General features: G+C 36.3%; 1 protein-coding gene across 5 annotated transcripts in view; it reads left to right on the forward strand.

Annotated features, from left to right (window-relative positions):
* Positions 1-12,466, forward strand: part of Mhcl (Myosin heavy chain-like) — a 276,806-nt gene extending 264,340 nt beyond the window's left edge. For all 5 annotated transcript variants that reach the window (XM_072301636.1, XM_019046689.2, XM_019046691.2 and 2 more), the window contains 9 exons: positions 1,334-1,457; positions 2,738-2,887; positions 3,545-3,710; positions 5,757-6,010; positions 6,983-7,180; positions 7,975-8,235; positions 8,816-9,147; positions 9,754-9,840; positions 10,464-12,466. In XM_072301636.1, the coding sequence (XP_072157737.1) occupies positions 1,334-1,457; positions 2,738-2,887; positions 3,545-3,710; positions 5,757-6,010; positions 6,983-7,180; positions 7,975-8,235; positions 8,816-9,147; positions 9,754-9,840; positions 10,464-10,563 (1,672 nt within the window). In that variant the 3' untranslated portion in view covers positions 10,564-12,466. The remainder of the gene's footprint in view (positions 1-1,333; positions 1,458-2,737; positions 2,888-3,544; positions 3,711-5,756; positions 6,011-6,982; positions 7,181-7,974; positions 8,236-8,815; positions 9,148-9,753; positions 9,841-10,463) is intronic.
* The last annotated feature ends 6,287 nt before the right edge of the window (positions 12,467-18,753 follow it).

An 18,753-nucleotide genomic window follows, 5' to 3' on the forward strand; every position in this document is an offset into this window, starting at 1 on the left:
AATATGACAAAAAAGTTGGCTATCTCTCTCTTATTAGATGTATACATAACCTCTAATTATGCATATGAGTGTATTTTTTGTGATAACCATAGAGAAAATTGTGAGAAGTGAGGCAACATCTGCATAATAGAAGCCTCTTCTCATTGGTCACACCCGTAACGTGTCACACCCGTTACGCATTTTTGCCCATCAATTGTTGAAATAAAAATTTGGAAAAAATATTCCAAAGCTGCACTTGACTTGAAGACGTACGGAAAAAATTGGCATCTCAAAATGACATGAATTAAAATAGTTACATTAAAAAACCCATGTTTTGCGTAACGGGTGTGACAGTCGGTACACTAAGTTTTAAAAGTTACATATAATATACAGTAATTACTTTTAAAAATTGAAACTTTGCAGAAGCACATTGAATCAGTTTCTTGACAACTGCAAGCATAACCTGAAACTTGGTTTTGGCGGTAACACCAGAAAACATTGCTACCAAACTGTCACTCTTTTTACAGTAGGATGAAGTTAAGCAACGGGGTTACAAAACACGTAAAAATTGCGAGAAAAAAAACAAAACGGAGGTAAACCACATATATTTCCAAAAACTAGGAGTATTAAGGAGTCCAAAAATAAATATCGTTGGGTCATTTGGAGGGGGAAAAAAAAATACCCCCCGGACTACCTAGGCGTGGAATGTCCCTATAGTTCTTTTTGCACCGAAATAAATCCAGATTCGGATTCCCCTCTTAAAACTGAGGCAGAATCCATTCCTAACTCAATTTGGCCTAGAAACGGAGATTGTACGTTTTGATATGAGAGGCCTAACTTTTGAAATCATAATTTTAATTTAAAGGTAATTTCATGATGAAAGTGCAGGAATGCGTATCTCGGTGTGCGGCAATGCAAACTTTGTAGGTATAATACTTGATTTTTTTTTATGAAAAACTACAAATGTCATTTCTTGAAAATTTCAGTGATTTATCTTTTCCAGGAGAAAATATTCTGAAAATTTCGAGTCATGATATTATTCAGTTACCTTTTATGAAATGGTGAAGGAGTGGTCATGTTGAAACACTGTATCTGAGATACGCATTTTTGCAATTTCACCGTCAAATTTTGATCACCTATTGTAAAATCTCTTTTTTTTAAGTGAATGAGTCAGGGTAGCAGCAGTTTTATTGAAATTCCAAATCTTTGGAACTTCGCACAAATTTAGAGCACAGCCCTGATCATCAAGACACTATGTTTGTGCCATGGAACTTAATTACATATTATTTGATGAAAATTTAATAAATATCGATTGATAATTTTTAAACTGATAGAAGTGTTACCTTAATTTCAGGTTTGACGCCGAATTACAAATGTTGCAAGACGAGTTAAGGCAAGAGCGGCAGCAGAAAGAGCGTTCTTCTCGGGAGCGAGAGATTGCTGTCAGCGAAAAGTATTCAATGGAGCAAACATTAAGTGTGAGTTTTAAAGATTTACATTCATTTTAGCCATTTTAATTACAACTCTTCTGTACGTACTTTTATTTGCTTTTTTGGAAACATTCCAAAAATACAAGATTTTAGAACCAGATGCAGAACATTTCTTCTCTGCCAAAAATAATTGAATCAGTGAGAATGATAACACATTAACTTAGGAAAGTGATAATGTTAACGAGACACAAGAAACTGCTCAGTAGACAAAGGACATGGTTTTAGAAAAAGCATTTTGGAAAAAGCTTGAACAATTACATTGGAACATCTTAAGACCCAAGTTGACATTGATATGCCATCTTTAATGGCTGTACTGAAAATTGGGTATCTTCAATGAAATTTGGGAATTTTTAAGTTTCTGAGTTGAAAGTTTTTGTTCTCACAGATTCAGTTGGATTTGCTATTCTTTACAGAATTTTACATCAATATTAGCTTTATGCTTGTAATTTGAGCTACTTTTCTTTGCTTTCAAATTGAAGTTCATCTATTGGCGGATCCAGCAATTTGGCAACACCAGATTTCCTCCATTTAAACCTATGGAAATGTATCGATTCTCAGGGGGGCCAGGTGCTCCGACAAGAGTCGATTATTTAGCATAGGTTTAAATGGAGGAAATCCGGTGTTGCCAAATTGCTGGATCCGCCTCTGAGTTCATCCAGTTCATTTTCTCATGTGACTGAGCAGTTATTATGTGAACATTTCTGGACCAAATGTTTGTGTTTAAAATATCATACCCTAAAAGTGAGCAGTTTATAATTACATATTGCATTCAGCTAAAATTTCATATTGTATGAAATGCATATTTTTGTGAGTTAGCTACCTGCAGCAAGTGTTTTGTAAGAAACATGCCGAATGAGTCTTTTGTTGCATTTAATATGGAAGCAAATTATTCTCTGAGTAATTTCAAAATTTAACCATTGCACCCTATTTGTTTGTATAGACACGGACATAAAATTTTCTGATCGGTTGTTGTAATACTGTAGAGTCTAAGATAGTGCTCTGTGTAATGGAAAGATAGAGCGCAAATAGTTGCTCGTTTTTTTCTGTGTTATTGAAAGAAAATTTGGTCTGAAACCTTTCTTTTAGGCCCTGAAATTGACTGAAAGCTCATTGTAGACAGATAAATTAGCGACTATTTTTATTTTTATAAAAAAATTTCATGTGTAGGATTAATTCCTTTTATTCTCTTTTACAGGATTTCCTTTTATTGTTGTCTTTGTGATTAATTTAAATTGTTTCAATGTTTTATAATTCATATTTTTTTGCAGGCTGTGAAACTAGAACTAGAACTGAAGGAACAAAAATTAGTCAATTTAAATCGAGAGCTAGAAGAATTAATGTTCAATGGAAGCACGGAAGAAGAAGTAGCAAATTTAAAGAAATCTAAACATCAGCTAGACAATAAAATCAAAGACCAGGTTAGATTATGATCCTTCCTCATATTTTCCTTTCTTGTGAGCTACCTTTTTTAGGAATGACTGATGATCATTCTTTAGGATTCGATGATTTTAAACTTTCAAACAGTCGCATTTATTGAATTGTTTTACTATCAGTTTTGAAAGTGGTAAACTTAAATGTAATTTATGTTTTCTTTTTTCTTTGAGAGGGGATGGGGAGGGAGTGCGCAAGGCTAAGTGAACAGAATGCCTCTTTATGGACTGGAAAACCAAAAAATGAAACAGGAAATCAATAAAAATTTAGAAATTAACTTGAATGACATGTTATGTTTCTTTTTCCTCCTTTATCGGGTTGTATCAGATAATACTCACTTTTTTTCTTTTTCTTTTCTCTCTTTTTTCCTTTTCACCAATAATCGGGCGAAAAAGAAAAAAGTGAGTATTATTGAATGACATGTAATGATAAACTGTACCATAGTTCTTGTAGTAGTTACGATACTTTGAATTAAAATTTGTTAAATGAAAGAAAATTACAACAAGAAATAGATTTTATAGATTTACTTTAAAACTTTTGAAATGTTTCCTTCAAAGGGAAGGCTAACCTTTTTTTCATAATTTTTAATGGCCGAGATAAAATTCCACAGCTATTGACGGATGAGGTAAATTTTTTGTTTTTAGGAGGAAGAGCTGGACGACTTAGCAGGCCAAGTACAAATGTTAGAGCAAGCCAAATTAAAGTTAGAGATGAGTTTAGAACAAATGAGGAAGGAACACCGAAGAGAATTGATGCAGAAAGACGATGAAATAGAAGATGCTAGATGTAGTGCTGTGAAAAAAGTTAAAGGTTAGTCGTGCACACCAGTAACTTTTGCACCCTGTCAGAAGTATCATAGCAGGCCTCTTTCCACAAATGGACCCAGTTGATGATAATTGGTTTCGAAAAGAAGTGGATTCACGTATCATCTTTAGCATTTACATCTTACATCATTACATCTCTTCAGCAAAGAGAAGTTATGTGCTGCCCGGCTATGACAGATAAAAGAGAAAGCCCTGAACTCAGATAAGTTTTTGGGGAAATTATAATTGGAATAATTGACCTTTATTTTGGGCTTTTTCGACAGTTGAACAGTTATTGCTTACTAGATCTAACTTTTCCTGAGAGGTTGATATTATATTAGATTGCACTCAGTGTACCTCAAAAAAAATGATTGGTCTTTTAGTAGCATATTTATCCTAACTTCGGAGTTAGTCATATTCTTTGCCTCCTCTAAATATATGGTATAATAATAATTTTAAGCTTACCAGTTGGGCTCGCTTTTTAAAATTACTCAGATGTAACATAGTACTGCACACCACTAAACCAACGCTAGCGGTCCAAATTGTTTCTTCCATTGGATCCGATTTTTCGTGTTTGAATCTTTATACTGTCAAACCCTCATGGTCATTCACCAAAAAACCAAATCGGCTTTTCAGGGAAAACCCTTGAGAACATTTCCTCGTCAAAACGGTATTATTTCATTTGGCGGAAACTTCAAGAAAACTTTTCTGCGCTCAAACGACTTAAATTTAGAAGCTTAAATTCAGTTTGTAGCAACTTTGTAGCCAATGAGCATCTTTGATGTAAGTCCTTCTTCGATCAAAAGCGCTCGAACGTAAGGTGGCTCTTGAGGGGCCACCATTATCCCACTTCAAATTCTGAAAATACAAATAAAAAAATAATGAGCATTGTACAACATGGAAAATTGCTCTGAAGGACCCATTACGGCCACAGAAGCCAAAATCAGAATTTCATTTTGAACGATTAATTGATTTAGTTCATGAAAAGGCAACTCAACTGCCATGATTGCGAAACAGCAGTAACTGCATGCTGGGATGAACCTCGAGACACATAAAAGCATGTGCTAACTATGGCTTATGCAGAAATGCGCTTACATCCTCTGTCATTATTCTGCTGATCTGGGGAGCTGGAGCCAAGCTCCACCCTCCAAACACAAGTCTGTCTAGTAGTCCAATAATCTTGATTTCTCACCCCATTAATGTAAGCTGCAATAGCTCAGTCGCCTGAACCACTGCTCGTGTGCATGCATGAGATCTAAATATCGAGGCAGGGGTTCGAGTCCCACAAGGGAGAATTTTTTAGTGATTGTACCGATTGATTGTATTGAATGCTTAAGACAAATCATCAAAAAAATAATTGAAAATTATTAATACTAGTTAAATAATGTACGAACATTTCCTTGTGAGTTAATATGTTAAACAAAAGTACTAGAATATACTTCCTTCATGCAAGCAGCCACATGTTTACCCAAATTAATGATGTTATTATCTTGTTTCAATGAAGTTAATTTACATTCAACATTCATGATTAATATGTTTTCCTAAATTAGGCAAAAAGTACCAATTGATACAAATAGCAAAGATATGAAATTAGTATGTCTCCAACATTTCAGTTGTTCGTGCCGAACAACTGCCGCTTTTCCAACATATTCATGTTGGAATGTCCTCTTTTTTCCTCTTAAAAAATCTCTTCATATGTATGTGATATTTGAACTTACCACATTCCTACATGCTTTTCCATCCATATGTCTTCCATTCCGATTGATCATTGTGCTAATTTAGTTAATGAAAATTGTATTTTTCTAAATCATTTCGTACTTTGGAATAATAATCAATTATCAAAGATATAAACTGATCTGGTTTTTACACTGGTTTGAACTCAGATGATATAAGAAAAAACCGTTCTAACAGACTATTTTTCACAAATTCTTCTCCATGAAATTTTCTGAATTCAACACTAAGGATGTAAATTATTTTATCAATAAAAGCTTTTGCTGTGTTGATGTCGACTTTAGTGCTTATTATATAATTTTCGCTAATGTTTATTTTTTAGCTCTAGAATGCCAGTTAGAGAGTGAACATGAAGAAAGGACTCTTCTTCTTCGGGAGCGACATGAGCTAGAAAGACGACTGAACGATTTAGAAGATAGAGAACGTGTGAATAGGACTAGCGATCAAGAGCAGTTGAATAGGCTCCGGAGGGATCTGAAACGAACCAAAGCTTTGCTACAAGATGCGCAGATTATGCTACAGCAAGCCAAAGCAGACACTCCGAACAAAACCATCTTGCGACAGCTCCGGAATCAGGTAATTTCTTTGCAAATAACGTTTTAAAGATCGTAATATTTTTTTAGATCTTGTTTTCTGTAATTGTGACCTCCTACCAAAGAACGAACTTGGCCGTTGAAAAAATGTAATATGAGGTTAGTATACCATACCTCGTTATAAGAATATATATTTGTACCTATGTAATAATTACCTGCACAACAATAATATATAATGGTGCACCTTTATTGAATTTTGGACATAATTGCTGTCCGATTATGTATCAAAATTATAAATCGAATAATAAAATTGTTATCAAACGGGGGGGGGGGGGGGCTTACCTTGCTCAAGGATATTTTCATTATTTTGGCACAAAAATGTCAAACTGAAGTTGAGTTCTGAGGATTGATGTATCTTGAGGCACAAGTAACAAAGTCCTTTTTCCAGATGAGCCCAACAACACTATTACAGGGTATTCACAGTCGGTAAGAACTGGATCATATGTGGAAATTCGTTTTTTTGAGGAAGAATGAGGAAAATTAGACGGATCCAGGAATCCTAAGTGCATTAAGCGTTTTTCAACTACATGCAGTTTAGTACCTGCTAAAAAGAAACATTTAATTCAATGCATCAAATATGTTGATTTGTAAAATTAAACAAATGTCAATTTATTAGTGCCAAAAATCAGGAAATTTCATTTAAAATATCAGAGAAAGTCAGGAAAATCCATAATTTAATTTTAGTAGACACCTCTTAGTATTCCCTACAGAATCCAAGGGTCATCAGCAAAATGGACTTTACTCCCTTCGCCTCAAGGTGCCACAATTTTGATTATCATAAGTAAAAGGAATAAAAATGTATAAAAAATGAATTCATTTGTCGTTTTATCATGAAATACTACTATTCTTATTGTATGTAATATTTACTAAATTCCATATTATTCTTGCCTCAGTTTTCTTGAAGATTTGCCTCTGTATGAACTCCTAAAATGCATTTTCCGTTTCTCAATTCCAGCTGGAAGATGCTGAGTGTGCACGGAACCTTGCCATCAAAGCTCGCCAGACTGCAGAAGCCGATCTCTTGGAAGTTCAGCTCGCCCTTGAGGAAGCAACCAGAGCCAAAAACGAAGCGGAAGAAAAATCCGCAGTTATTTCTCGCGAGAGGTCGCAACTTCAAACTCAGTTAGATGAAAATGAAGAAGAATTAGCAGAAGTAAGTTAAACCTTTGACAGCTCTACATAAAGCTCTGAGAAATCCGCCACTAACTATTTTATATTTTTCCATAAAATATTTCTTTATTTTCAAATTTTTCTTAAGTTCGAAGATTCTTTTAGAAGTTCAAACCTCATGACTCTTCAAATCTCAAATACATTTGATTTGAATGTCCCATTGCCTAGACCTCTGCCACGAGTCAGAAGAGGTTGAAAAAAAAAACCTTGCTTTCCCGGAAGCTTTTTTTTTTTTTTTTATTGAAAATAATAAAGACAAATATACAGAAATTAAATTAGCCTATAAAAGATCATAGGATAATTAGTTGATCTAATTTTTTTTTTCTTTCTTAACTAGGTATTTAAATTAAAAATTTCATACTTTTGTGCATCTTGAAATTTTTTTTATTCTTTTTTTGTTAATTGAATTTATATATTCTCTGGATCCAAAATCCTCTCTCTGGAAGTTTAGCAATTGGTTATCCTTTGTTTTTGTATCATACCGCATTTAAAGAGTTCTTATTGTTTTTTTCGGTGACATAAACCAACAAATTATTGCAGATCAGCAAAAAAAACTACCTACTCATAATGTATCTGTATTAAGTCTGTTAGAACAGTTCAAGCATACCTTTTCAATCCCAAAATTTATGCATTTCAAGGAATTAATGAATTTTACCCATTGTTAAACGAGGAATTTAAAAACCTCTTGAAAACATTACAGATACACAGTAGCAAAGAGTATGGTCGGCGAATTTCCATACATTTTTTCTAATGTTTTTCTGTTTTACTTTTGTTTAGGTTTTAAAGAAATACAGAGCAACTGTGCAACAGCTCTCGAGTGAACAGAGTCAGTTGCGAGAACAAGTTGGAAAAATTGTAGAGCTTGAAACTGAACGTCAATCGCTGAAGGAGCAGTTGAACGAGATGACATCACGATTAGAAAACGTAGGATCAATGAATGACCCCGTCTCTTCGCTGACTGTCAAGCGGCTTGAGCTCAAGTGCAAAGAACTGGAATCCAAATTAGAATTAGAACAAACTACACGTTCCAGGATGGAGGTAAATTTCCTCTCAATAAATAAAATCTTAAATTGTCGAATTAATCCATCACATCTGAGAAGGAGTAGATTATTATCTAAGATTCAAGCATAAATAACAGCAAATTTGGCCGATATACCTGCTTTTGTTTGTGAGGCTGAAATTAATCATCGTCTTGTATCATCAGGGTTGCCTCATTCAAGGGATGCCGAGAAATGTCAGAAAATTTTCAGGAATATGTTAGAGAAGAAGGGAGAAGAAAATTACATTGTGATTTTTTTATAGGACTTAGCGCGTAAAAAATCTCCGTCAATGCAAAGTATTTCTAATCACCCCTCAAGTTAGTAATTTAGCAGGCCTCTTTGTATTATGTTACTTGTTGTATTCTTGTTTGTACTCTTCTTCTTAATTTTACGAGATGTATTAAATCTTATCTTCTAATAAGGTCCTAGGATTATTTTTCACCAAGAGCAGCCTAAGGATTGTGATGAAACAAATCTTTACCACTCCAACCCTTGTCATTGTTGTTGCATTGTTGTTAATGTATAATCAAATTTTATACTTACATTCCTCATTTAATTGAAATTTTGTTCACATGCAGGTACAAATTAGCAGACTGAAAGAAACGGTAGAAAGACTTCAAAGTGATACAGACATCGCTAAAGGCCGAGAGGCCGCAGCACAGGATCTAGTCCGAAAACTACAGAGGAACATCAGGGACTTGAAAGAGCAATTGAGTCAGCACGAGTCTCGAGAGAACAGTGAGACGGTCAAACGGAAGGAGCTGGAAAAGAGACTTGAGGAGTCAGAAGCAGAAACCTCGGCAGCAAAGACTGATCTGCGTTTGGCGTTGCAAAGGATCGAAGACCTCCAGCTGGCAATTCAAGGCGAGTTAGATCAGGATGATGAAGATGATGACTCTGCGACAGATAGGTAAGTTTTCTCTTTATTTTGATGGCAAAAGTGCGAAGCCATGTACCTTTGTATGCGATGTTGTAGACTTCTTGTCATACTTTATTTTTTACCTTGGAAAACTGGTCAACATAATTAATTGGATCAATTACGAAGGAAATCTTCTGAAAAATTAGAAAAGAAATACTCGTAAATCCTGAAATTTCGTGATTTGTCGAAGAAAATTTGGCAACGCCCCATGGCTTGTACGGCGTTCTTCCTTAGCATGGCAGTTTTGTTCAAGTGTCAGCTTGCCGCTATTTCCTCTCGTTTCCGCAGCAGGGTGGGATCAGTCACCGCTGCCCCTCATCACAGTTTAACAAAATAAAATGACCAAAATCTCCTGGGTCTGAGAAAGGGTAATTCTTATATATTTTGAGCCTCTGTATCTGAAAATGTCCTCTATTATTTTCCATCACCCTCCAGTTTTCCGGGAGATTAAGTTTTTCCTGGAAAAATAGAAGCACAGTCTGATATGGCAGCCATCTTTTTAAGATACTGAAAGTTTATCTCCTGCAGAAGTTTTGAAAAACAGCAGACTTCTTTACTGCCATTCCTAATTATTTTTTCCTCTTTCTTTGTTAACAGTGATAATTCTGCTAGTTCTGATGAATCGTTTGAAAGTTTCCTTACCAATCATAATAGTGGATCGGCAGACAGGAGCTCTGTTATCAGGTAAGGAAGAACTGTACCCAAAGTTTTCAGTCATAAACATTCTGTCATTTCAAATTTCAATGTTCTGATAGGTTTCCAAACTAAAATGCAGTTAGCAAAGAAGCAGAGATTGAGAGAGACGGTCGCATCGATCTATTTTTTCAAGCTCGCTAGCAAATTTTTACATTCGCCCTATTTACCTTCCTCACTAAATTTTCAAAAATTTTCAGGCGAAATTATGATTTAATGGGGAAAAAGATTTTAGTTCACAAAATTCTCCGGCTAAAATTTCCTTTTTTTATTAAAATTTCATTCAGTTTTCCCTTATCTAACTTTATATGTCCTACCTCTTTAAAGAGAATCAGAGTAAGTCGCAATTTTTTAGTTTTCTTTCCCATTAAATGTCATTTGTAGGACACTGGAGACAGTATTATTTTCTACCGCAAGTATATTGGATTGATTTTGCATGCACTGAAGGCTTTGGCGAAATATGCAAAAAAATTCAAACTGAACAAAGAAAATAAAAATAAAAAATATAGAAAAAAAAACAATATTTTTTACCTTGTAAGTAATTGAGTTTAGTTTACTAGTTCTACTTTTCACTTGCCAATCCATTACAGCAAGTTATTCTACTCATTTTGCAGGTCTAATTTCTCACGATCGGAGGAAGTTTCTCCCTTGAAAATAACCAACTCTTCAGCCTCCGCGAAAGAGTCGTCATCCCCACCGTCATCTTTTGCCTAGTTTGACTACCTCTTCAGTGTCATTGATTGTTAATAATTAATTAGACATAAGTCCAGAGACCATCTTTTACAATGAATGTGAATTATCCTCAATTTTAAGATAAAGAATTCATATTTCTATAGACATGAACTATTAGTTTTGTAAATTCTCGAGTCTACATTAATTTATTGTCCTTTGTATAAATTTGTAAATTGTATTGTATTTTAAATATTGTATGTTTTTCATTTTACTGTACTTTTTAGCAAATCTTTTATTCAGGTACGAACTTTTTTACGCATTTACTGGAGTTTTCCTGCGAATGATTCAGCCGCTCATTGTTAGTAATGGGAATTTTTAAACAAGTTTTTTTGTCTTTTGCCGTTTTAAATTCTTTAATGAATTTCTAAGAGGGTTTGTGCAGAGAACTGATGTTCCAAATATTGTCATTTCTTCTTTGCAGAGAAAAAAAAAAAAAAAAAATCAATTATATTATTTACAGCTACAATAGTTTTTCAAGAACGGTAAGGATGTTAAGTGAATTTTCTTCTCCATAAAATTTGAATTTTTCTGAAAAAAGTGGAAATATTTTCATTTAAAAAAATCACCTGCTTTCATTAACCTCTGGAAAAAAATATTACGAGGGAAGGTTGAAAAAGCTGGCGCTTTTTGCATTTCCGCAGATAAGTGGCTCTTGAAACTTTTTTAATTACACTTGAGATTTCATTACTCCATTCTTTGTGGAAAATATCTTTTGTTTCACATATCTGAGATAGCTTGGGTAGATTTCTTCCGAGCCACTCATTTCTCTCATTAATAGAAAATAAATAAAGCATAACATGATTAAATAAAGTAAAAAAAAATGGTCTGAAATTGCTGTGGCATTTTCATCATTTATCGTCAATGTATACTGATTCAAAATCAAAATTTTGTTTTTTTTTGTTATTTATTTTTGTTCTTTAACTCCATCTAAAATTAACAGAACTTTTCTGTTCGATAAATTTTGCAAGCATTCAGTTTTTATATTTGTTTCTTACTTGAGCTACATATTTTCTCTATTTGTGATTTTTATTAATTATTAACATACGCAATGGAAATTTTTTGAGATTGCCATCGGTGCTCTGATTAATATCTTTTTTGTTAGGGATAGAAGTTTTTAAGTCGGTAAAGTTGCATTGTATCAATGTCTTTACTTGCCTTGAAAGAGCATTTCCGTACTGTTTCTGGCCTTATTACTTAATTATCTTGTAAGCTATAAATTTTCTTTCCGGAGCCTTTACATTGAACAAAGTGGTGCAAATAACATTTGTTTGTTTTTTTAAATATCAGTTTCAGGACCTGCATAGTATTTGGTCCTGAGAATCGTTTTTATGTAATTTCTAGCTTGTATCATTTTATACTTTGATTCGATTGTGTGTTAAATAATTTCTGATTCAATAAAGTAAGGTGCTTGTTAACAAGAGATACATATTAAACCGTCAGTCTTCAAATAGCCTAATCAAACCTCCCATCGTTATAACATCCCTTGCCTGGTGAAAGATCGCATGAAAATGAACATTTGTATCCATAAAAACATACCAACATTCAGCCTATCTGTATTCGCCCATCACATTTTTTTAGTACACATTGTCCTCATTGTTTTTTCACTATGTAGTAGTAATATTTTATTTTATTTTTTTTTATGTAAACAGTTACACTTAATGTAAGATAATAATCAAATTTATCCTTTTGAGTGAGACTAATAATATCATTTTAACTCAAATACATGAATCAACCTGAATTAAACTTTGTATGCTGGAAACTCAGCCGGCTCTGCGAGTTGTTTCCTTATCAATATTTATCAGTAAGTATTCGTTGAAACTTGTTGAAGTTACTATTTTTTTCTCTTTCCTTTTTGTTATTTAATAAATACTTGTACGAATCCTGATTTCGATTTTTTCCAATTTTGGTTTGTCTGATTTATACCTGACTTCGCCGAGAGTCGGGACCGTGCGGAATCGCTTCTACGCCTCCAACTACGTAGGATGCGACTGAAAATTCAAACATTTTTTCTAAGTCCAAACTCGAGAAAAATTGACATGGGTTACATGGACGACATCCCGCATTACGTAGGTTACATGGACGCAGCTGAAGGCGAATTGCTCTCGCACATAAAACGCCTTCAGAGATCCGTGTGTGTAATGACCTGAAACCAGCACGCACAACATATTCGTAACACTAATTGCCGCAGACGCAGCTGAAGACGAATTTTTCAGTTAAAAAAAAAGGGTATGAAAGGAAGTGTGCGTGTAACGAGAGGGTATGTATGATCGACATGAATCGAACGAAAAATGAAAACGTAAACCGATCAACACCAATTCAATGTACAAATAAATAAAAAATCGGATCAAAATCAGTGGAAAAGTTGCATTTACTATGAAAATCTCAAATCGCGTATTTCGAAAAAAGGATCCTGTCCAATCCTGTCCATCCTACGTATTTGGAGGCGTAGATTCGATTCCGCACGGTCCCGACTCTTGGCGAGACTTCCTGAGCCGAGAGACTGTCAAAAACTGGTCAAAAACGAGTTTTTCAGACCAATTTTTGACTCTTTCTCTGGAGCGTTTTCAGCGGATAGCTCGAAGCGAGGGACTTGCGGAGCATTTCCGACTGGAAAATCGCACTCAGCGGGTCAATTCCAAGCGGCCAATCTTGCTTTCGGCTCGTTCGGCGAACTTTCGATTTTGACGCTAAAAATTAAGTAGAGCGTTTTCAGCGGATAGCTCGAAGCGCGGGACTCGCGGAGCTTTGCCGACTGGAAAATCGCACTCAGCGGGTCATTTCCAAGCGGCCTAACTTGCTTTCGGCTCGATCGGCGAAATTTCGATTTTGTCGCTAATTTAGTCCATGTAACGCCTGTTGATTTTCCTAGATTTTGGACTCTGAAAAAAAATCCGAGATTTAAGTTGCATCCTAATAATTTGTAGGCGTAGAATCGATTCCGCACGGTCTCGACTCTCGGCAAGACTTCCTGAGCCTAGAAACAGTCAAAAACTGGTCAACAACGAGCTTTTCAGACGAACTTTTGACTCTTTCTCTGGAGCGTTTTCAGCGGATAGCTCGAAGCGAGGGACTCGCGGAGCTTTTCCGACTGGAAAATCGCACGCAGTGGGTCAATTAGAAGCAAATTTGCTTGGTTTCGGCCGTATTGATGAACTTTCGATTTTGACGCTAAAAATTTAGTCTATGTAACCCCTGTCGATTTTCCTCGATTTTGGACGGTGCGAAAAATCTCGAGATTTCAGTCGCTTTCTACGTAGTTGGAGGCGTAGAATCGATTCCGTACGGTCCCGAATCTCGGGGAGACTTCCTGAGCCGAAAAACAGTCAAAAGCTGGTCAAACACGAGCTTTTCAGACCAATTTTAGACTCCTTCTCTGGAGCGTGTTCAGCGGATAGCTCAAAGCGCGGGACTCGCGGAGCTACTTTGACTGGAAAATCCCACTCAGCGGGTCATTTCCAAGCGGCCTAACTTGCTTTCGGCTCGATCGGCGAACTTTCGATACTGACGCTAAAAATTTAGTCCATGTAACGCCAGTTTTAATTCCAAGTAAAACTAGTCTTGATGCATATTCCGTAAAAAATTCGCTCCCAAATTCCAATTTTTAAGCATCAAAATGTCAGTTTGAACTTTTATTCCGCCATAAGGATCCATGTAGAATTTCGAAACTTCTAACACGTATTTCTTGAAATAGCAGAAACTGCACTTGTGCGCCATGTGCGCCTTGTCCTCCAAGCCGATCGATTATCTCGTGACGTTTACTCCTTTGGATCTGAGCTCGCTTGGAATTGACCCGCTGAGTTCGATTTTCGAGTCGGAAAAGCTCCGCGTGTCCCTCGCTTTAAGCTATCCGCTCAAAACGCTCCCGAGAAACAGGCAAAAAGTGGTTAGAAAAGCTCGTTTTTGACCACTTTTTGACTGTTCTTTGGCTCAGGAAGCTTCGCAGAGAGCCAAGACTGTGCGGAATCGATTCTACGCCTCCAACTCTATAGGATGCGACCGGAATCTCGAAATTTTTTTCTCAGTCCCAAATCGAGAAATATCTACTGAGGTACGAACCACGGACTAAATTTTCGGGGTCGAAATCGAAAGTTCGCCGATCAGCCTGAAACCAAGGAAGCTCGCTTGGAATTGACCCGCTAAGTGCGATTCTTCAGTCTGAAAAGCTCCGGGAGTCCCTCGCTTCGGGCTGTCCGCTGAAAACGCTCTAGACAAAGAGTCAAAAATTGGTCAGAAAAGCTCGTTTTTTACCTGTTTTTGACTGGTTCTCGGCTCGACAAAATCAAGAGTTCGCCAATCGGACCGACACCAAGTAAGATAACTTGGAATTGACCCGCTGAATGCGATTTTCGAGTCGGAAAAGGTCCGCGACTCCCTCGTTTCGAGCTATCCGCTGAAAACGCTCCAGAGAAAGATTCAAAAAGGAGTCAGAAATGCTCGTTTTTGACCAGTTTCTGAATGTTTTTCGGCTCAGGGAGCCTTGCCGAGAGTCAAGATCGTGCGAAATTGATTCTACGCCTCCAACTACGTAGGATGCTACTGATACCTCGAAATTTTTATCTCAGTCCCAAATGGAGAAAAATCTACAGGGGTTACATGGACTAAATTTTTTAGCGTCAAAATCGAAAGTTAGACGAAATATTTCGGGTCAAAATTGAAAGTTAGCCAAACGGGGCGAAACCAAGTAAGCCCGCTTGGAATTGCCCCGCTGAATAAGATTTTCCTGTCGGAAAAGTTCCGCGAGCCACACGCTTCGAGTTATCCGCTTAAAATTGCTCTAGAGAAAGAATCAAGAAGGGGTCAGAAAAGCTCGTTTTTTACCTGTTTCTGACTGTTTCTCGACTCAAGAAGCCTCGCAGAGATCCAAGACTGTGCAGAATCGATTCTACGCCTCCAACTACGTAGGATGCGACTGAAATTTCAAACCTTTTTTCTCAGTCCAAACTCGAGAAAAATTGACATGGGTTACATGGACTAAATTTTTAGCATCAAAATCGAAAATTCGCTGATCGGGCAGAAACCAAGTAAGCTCGCTTGGAATTGACCCGCTGAGTGCGATTTTCGAGTCCGGAAAGCTCCGCGAGTCCCTCGCTTCGAGCTATCCGCGGGAGACGATCCAGAGAAAAACTCAAAAAACGGCCAGAAACACTCGTTTTTGACCAGTTTGCCTGAAATCAACGAGACGCCTTCAAATGGCCGGGTATGCAAAATGACTGCTGTGACGCACGAATAGTGGTATCAGAATTTTACATTAAGTTTACGGATTGATTTGAAGGCGCTCTTCTGTATCCATTATGAGTGGCCTTGTACAATGATGTTGACCAAAAAGTTCATAATTTTGGGTGTTTAAATCGAGTTGCATATTAGGAAAATGCTGAGGAATATTATTTTGAAATAATATTAAGATTGTTTTTGGTACCTACGTCCTTTTTAAATGAAGAGAGCGCAGGCGGCTGGATCAGATTGTGTATTTTAAGTCCCTTGGTTCGGTCATCGTATTCTGAAGTGAAACTGAAAGAGTCGCCGTTTACAAGATCGCAACTCACTCAAAAGTGGTCGTGAATTTAAATAGTTTCGCACGTATAAAATGAGTTTTCTTTGATTAACTGTGAATAATCATAATGGACGAAAAAGTACTTTGTCCACTGGTCCATTAGGAAAGCGTAAATCATGGATTAATGGAGCATCGATGACCAACTAAATCTTATCTGATAAGGAAATTTATGTGTGAAACCCTTTTTTCCGTCTTTAAATGATCCAAATCCACCAACAAGTTTAAAACACCAAGTGCAAAAATGCGAATCTACTGATGAAGGGTCGATTCTTAGTGCCAAAAACGCGAATCTCGGCAATTCTGCCGTATTTTCTAACAATTCGAGAAATTATTGAAACTGCTGATGGAGTTTGAAAAAACATCTTACTATTGCCATCCGCAAGAATTATGAATAAGAAGGGTAGAAGGTTAATACCTTCTGCCGACAATAAAGAGGAATGCAGACAGTTTTTTTACTCTCCTGGAAAATCGTGTTTTCCGAGATTCGCATTTCTGCACTTTCACCATCTATAAAGTGCTTTTGTATCGTTTAATTAACATTTCCACAGGCAGCGATTATGATTGTTCAGTCAGTAATTTTTTTTCTCATTAATTTCTTCACAAAAATTCTCAGGTATATATGTTGCAGGCAATTAGCAATCGCCGACAAATTGCAATCTATTCGTGTTTAATCAACAAAGAGCCTTATGCAAAAACGGCCAAATCCCCCGTAGCTCCGATTGCTTCCATTTTTTAGTATGCTATTTTACCATAACAAAGGGCCCCGTTTCTGATAATTTCAAGTCCAAAAAAAATTTTCCCGCGCTTTGGCGGCGTTGCCAAGTTGCAACCTTAAAAATTCGATAACTTTTGAACCAATTGAGTTATTGATCTGCGGTTTGCGCTAAAATTCTTTAAAAATTATGAACTTTTGTTTTATGTATGGTTTTTGGATAGAACGTAACATTAAACTTATGATTCACCTCTTTTTTTGGATTTTTGATCCGTCGAATTTTACGTGTTCGTAAATACCCAAAAAAGCCATTTTTTGATTTTAAAAAAAATATGTCCAATCGATTTCTCGTCTGATTCCGCATCTATCGATATGTCATACTTGGCGGGGAAACGATTGGTATAGAAGTTATGACCATTTTTATACGCGGGTTTCGACGCGCCGTACCCATTACGCACCGTTACAGCCGTCCTGGGCTCCTCGCCGCGTGGCCTATAGCGACTGGTTCATCGACTTTACTCAACTTTTTAGTTTTAACTGACTTACTCAAGAGATAATTTGTAATAATAAAGTTTTTGTGCCCAGTGATTTGTTGTTCTAACCCATAGTTAATAGCCAGTTCTAAGTGTCAGAGACCATCCAGGCAAACGAATAATGTAGAATAAGTAGAAAATGACTGAGATAAGTGACTGTTCGAAGCTGTGACGGAAAGAGAACTGATATTTGGGCTACATTTTGCAATAAGGAACTAGAATTATCGGCTCATTTAAGAAACAACGTATGTGCCATTAGTTTCTTTATGCAAATAAGTGCTTTTACGGATAGGTCAGAAATTATGGTACCTCATGCCAGAATGACGTTTATTTAGCGAGGGATATTAGAAGCATACCTGCGGGGTTATTAGGAAGTATTAATTACCTTTGGATCGATTAGAAATCTGGGATTAGATAGACAAAAGTTAGTTCGCAGTGCAGATAGTGCAAATAATGTCGTCAGGAATAGACCTCTATTTCGAAAAAATGATAATGTAATTACATAAATCTATTCTTGAACGAAACTTATAGTCTCTGTGAAGCTCTTTAAAATGATGGATATCGATGAAGATTATTAGCGTAACTTGAAATGGATATTTATACGTATTAATTGAGAACGACAATATTCAAAAGTAGGGAAAACGTAACATTACAATCTTCCTTTTCATCGCAACGGAATCAGTGGCGTGGCATGAATTGCGATATATCGATTGTTATGCCATTTAAACCTACGTAAAAGGATCGATAAACAGGGTGTTCGCAGCGAAAACCTTAATAATCGATTCTTTACCATAGGTTTAGATGGCATAACAATCGATAAATCGCAATTCACGCCACGCCACTGTGAGGTTCGGTATACTCCGTTTTCCGCGAGAGATGAGGATTTTGTATGATACCACTATTTTAACGCCAGTGCGCGCGGCTGGTATCGCGCTCAAATTGAAGGCGCACAATCGTGAGAAGAGAACAAAAGTGAGGGCGGATACAGCTTTAAAGTGAAGTATTCAGCTGCCGCTTCTTGTTTTCTGCGTTTAATTGTGTGATTCGAATTTGACCCTTTTGATCAAACAATTACTTGTTTGCGATTGAAGTGCAATCGGTGTTCGAAACTCACTTTTGAGTTTCAGGAGCCATGTGGCACATCAAGCCCGATTTTTAGGCGCCATTGAAGATTTTTTAGGGTCAAATTGACTTTTTGCCTATATTTTACGCATATTTATTTAGTTAGACGCAAGATGTTTTCGTAACAGAACTAGTAAGTAGCTGTAACTTGGGTAAGACAAAAGCACTAAGAATGAAATTGTGAAGAATAGAAATAGAGTTTTTTTTTTTTTTTAATTCAAATAGATTTGTTTTCTTTCTTTATGTGACTTCTT

This window comes from Bemisia tabaci, chromosome 6 (genome assembly GCF_918797505.1).
Source record: "Bemisia tabaci chromosome 6, PGI_BMITA_v3".
NCBI lineage: Eukaryota > Metazoa > Arthropoda > Insecta > Hemiptera > Aleyrodidae > Bemisia > Bemisia tabaci.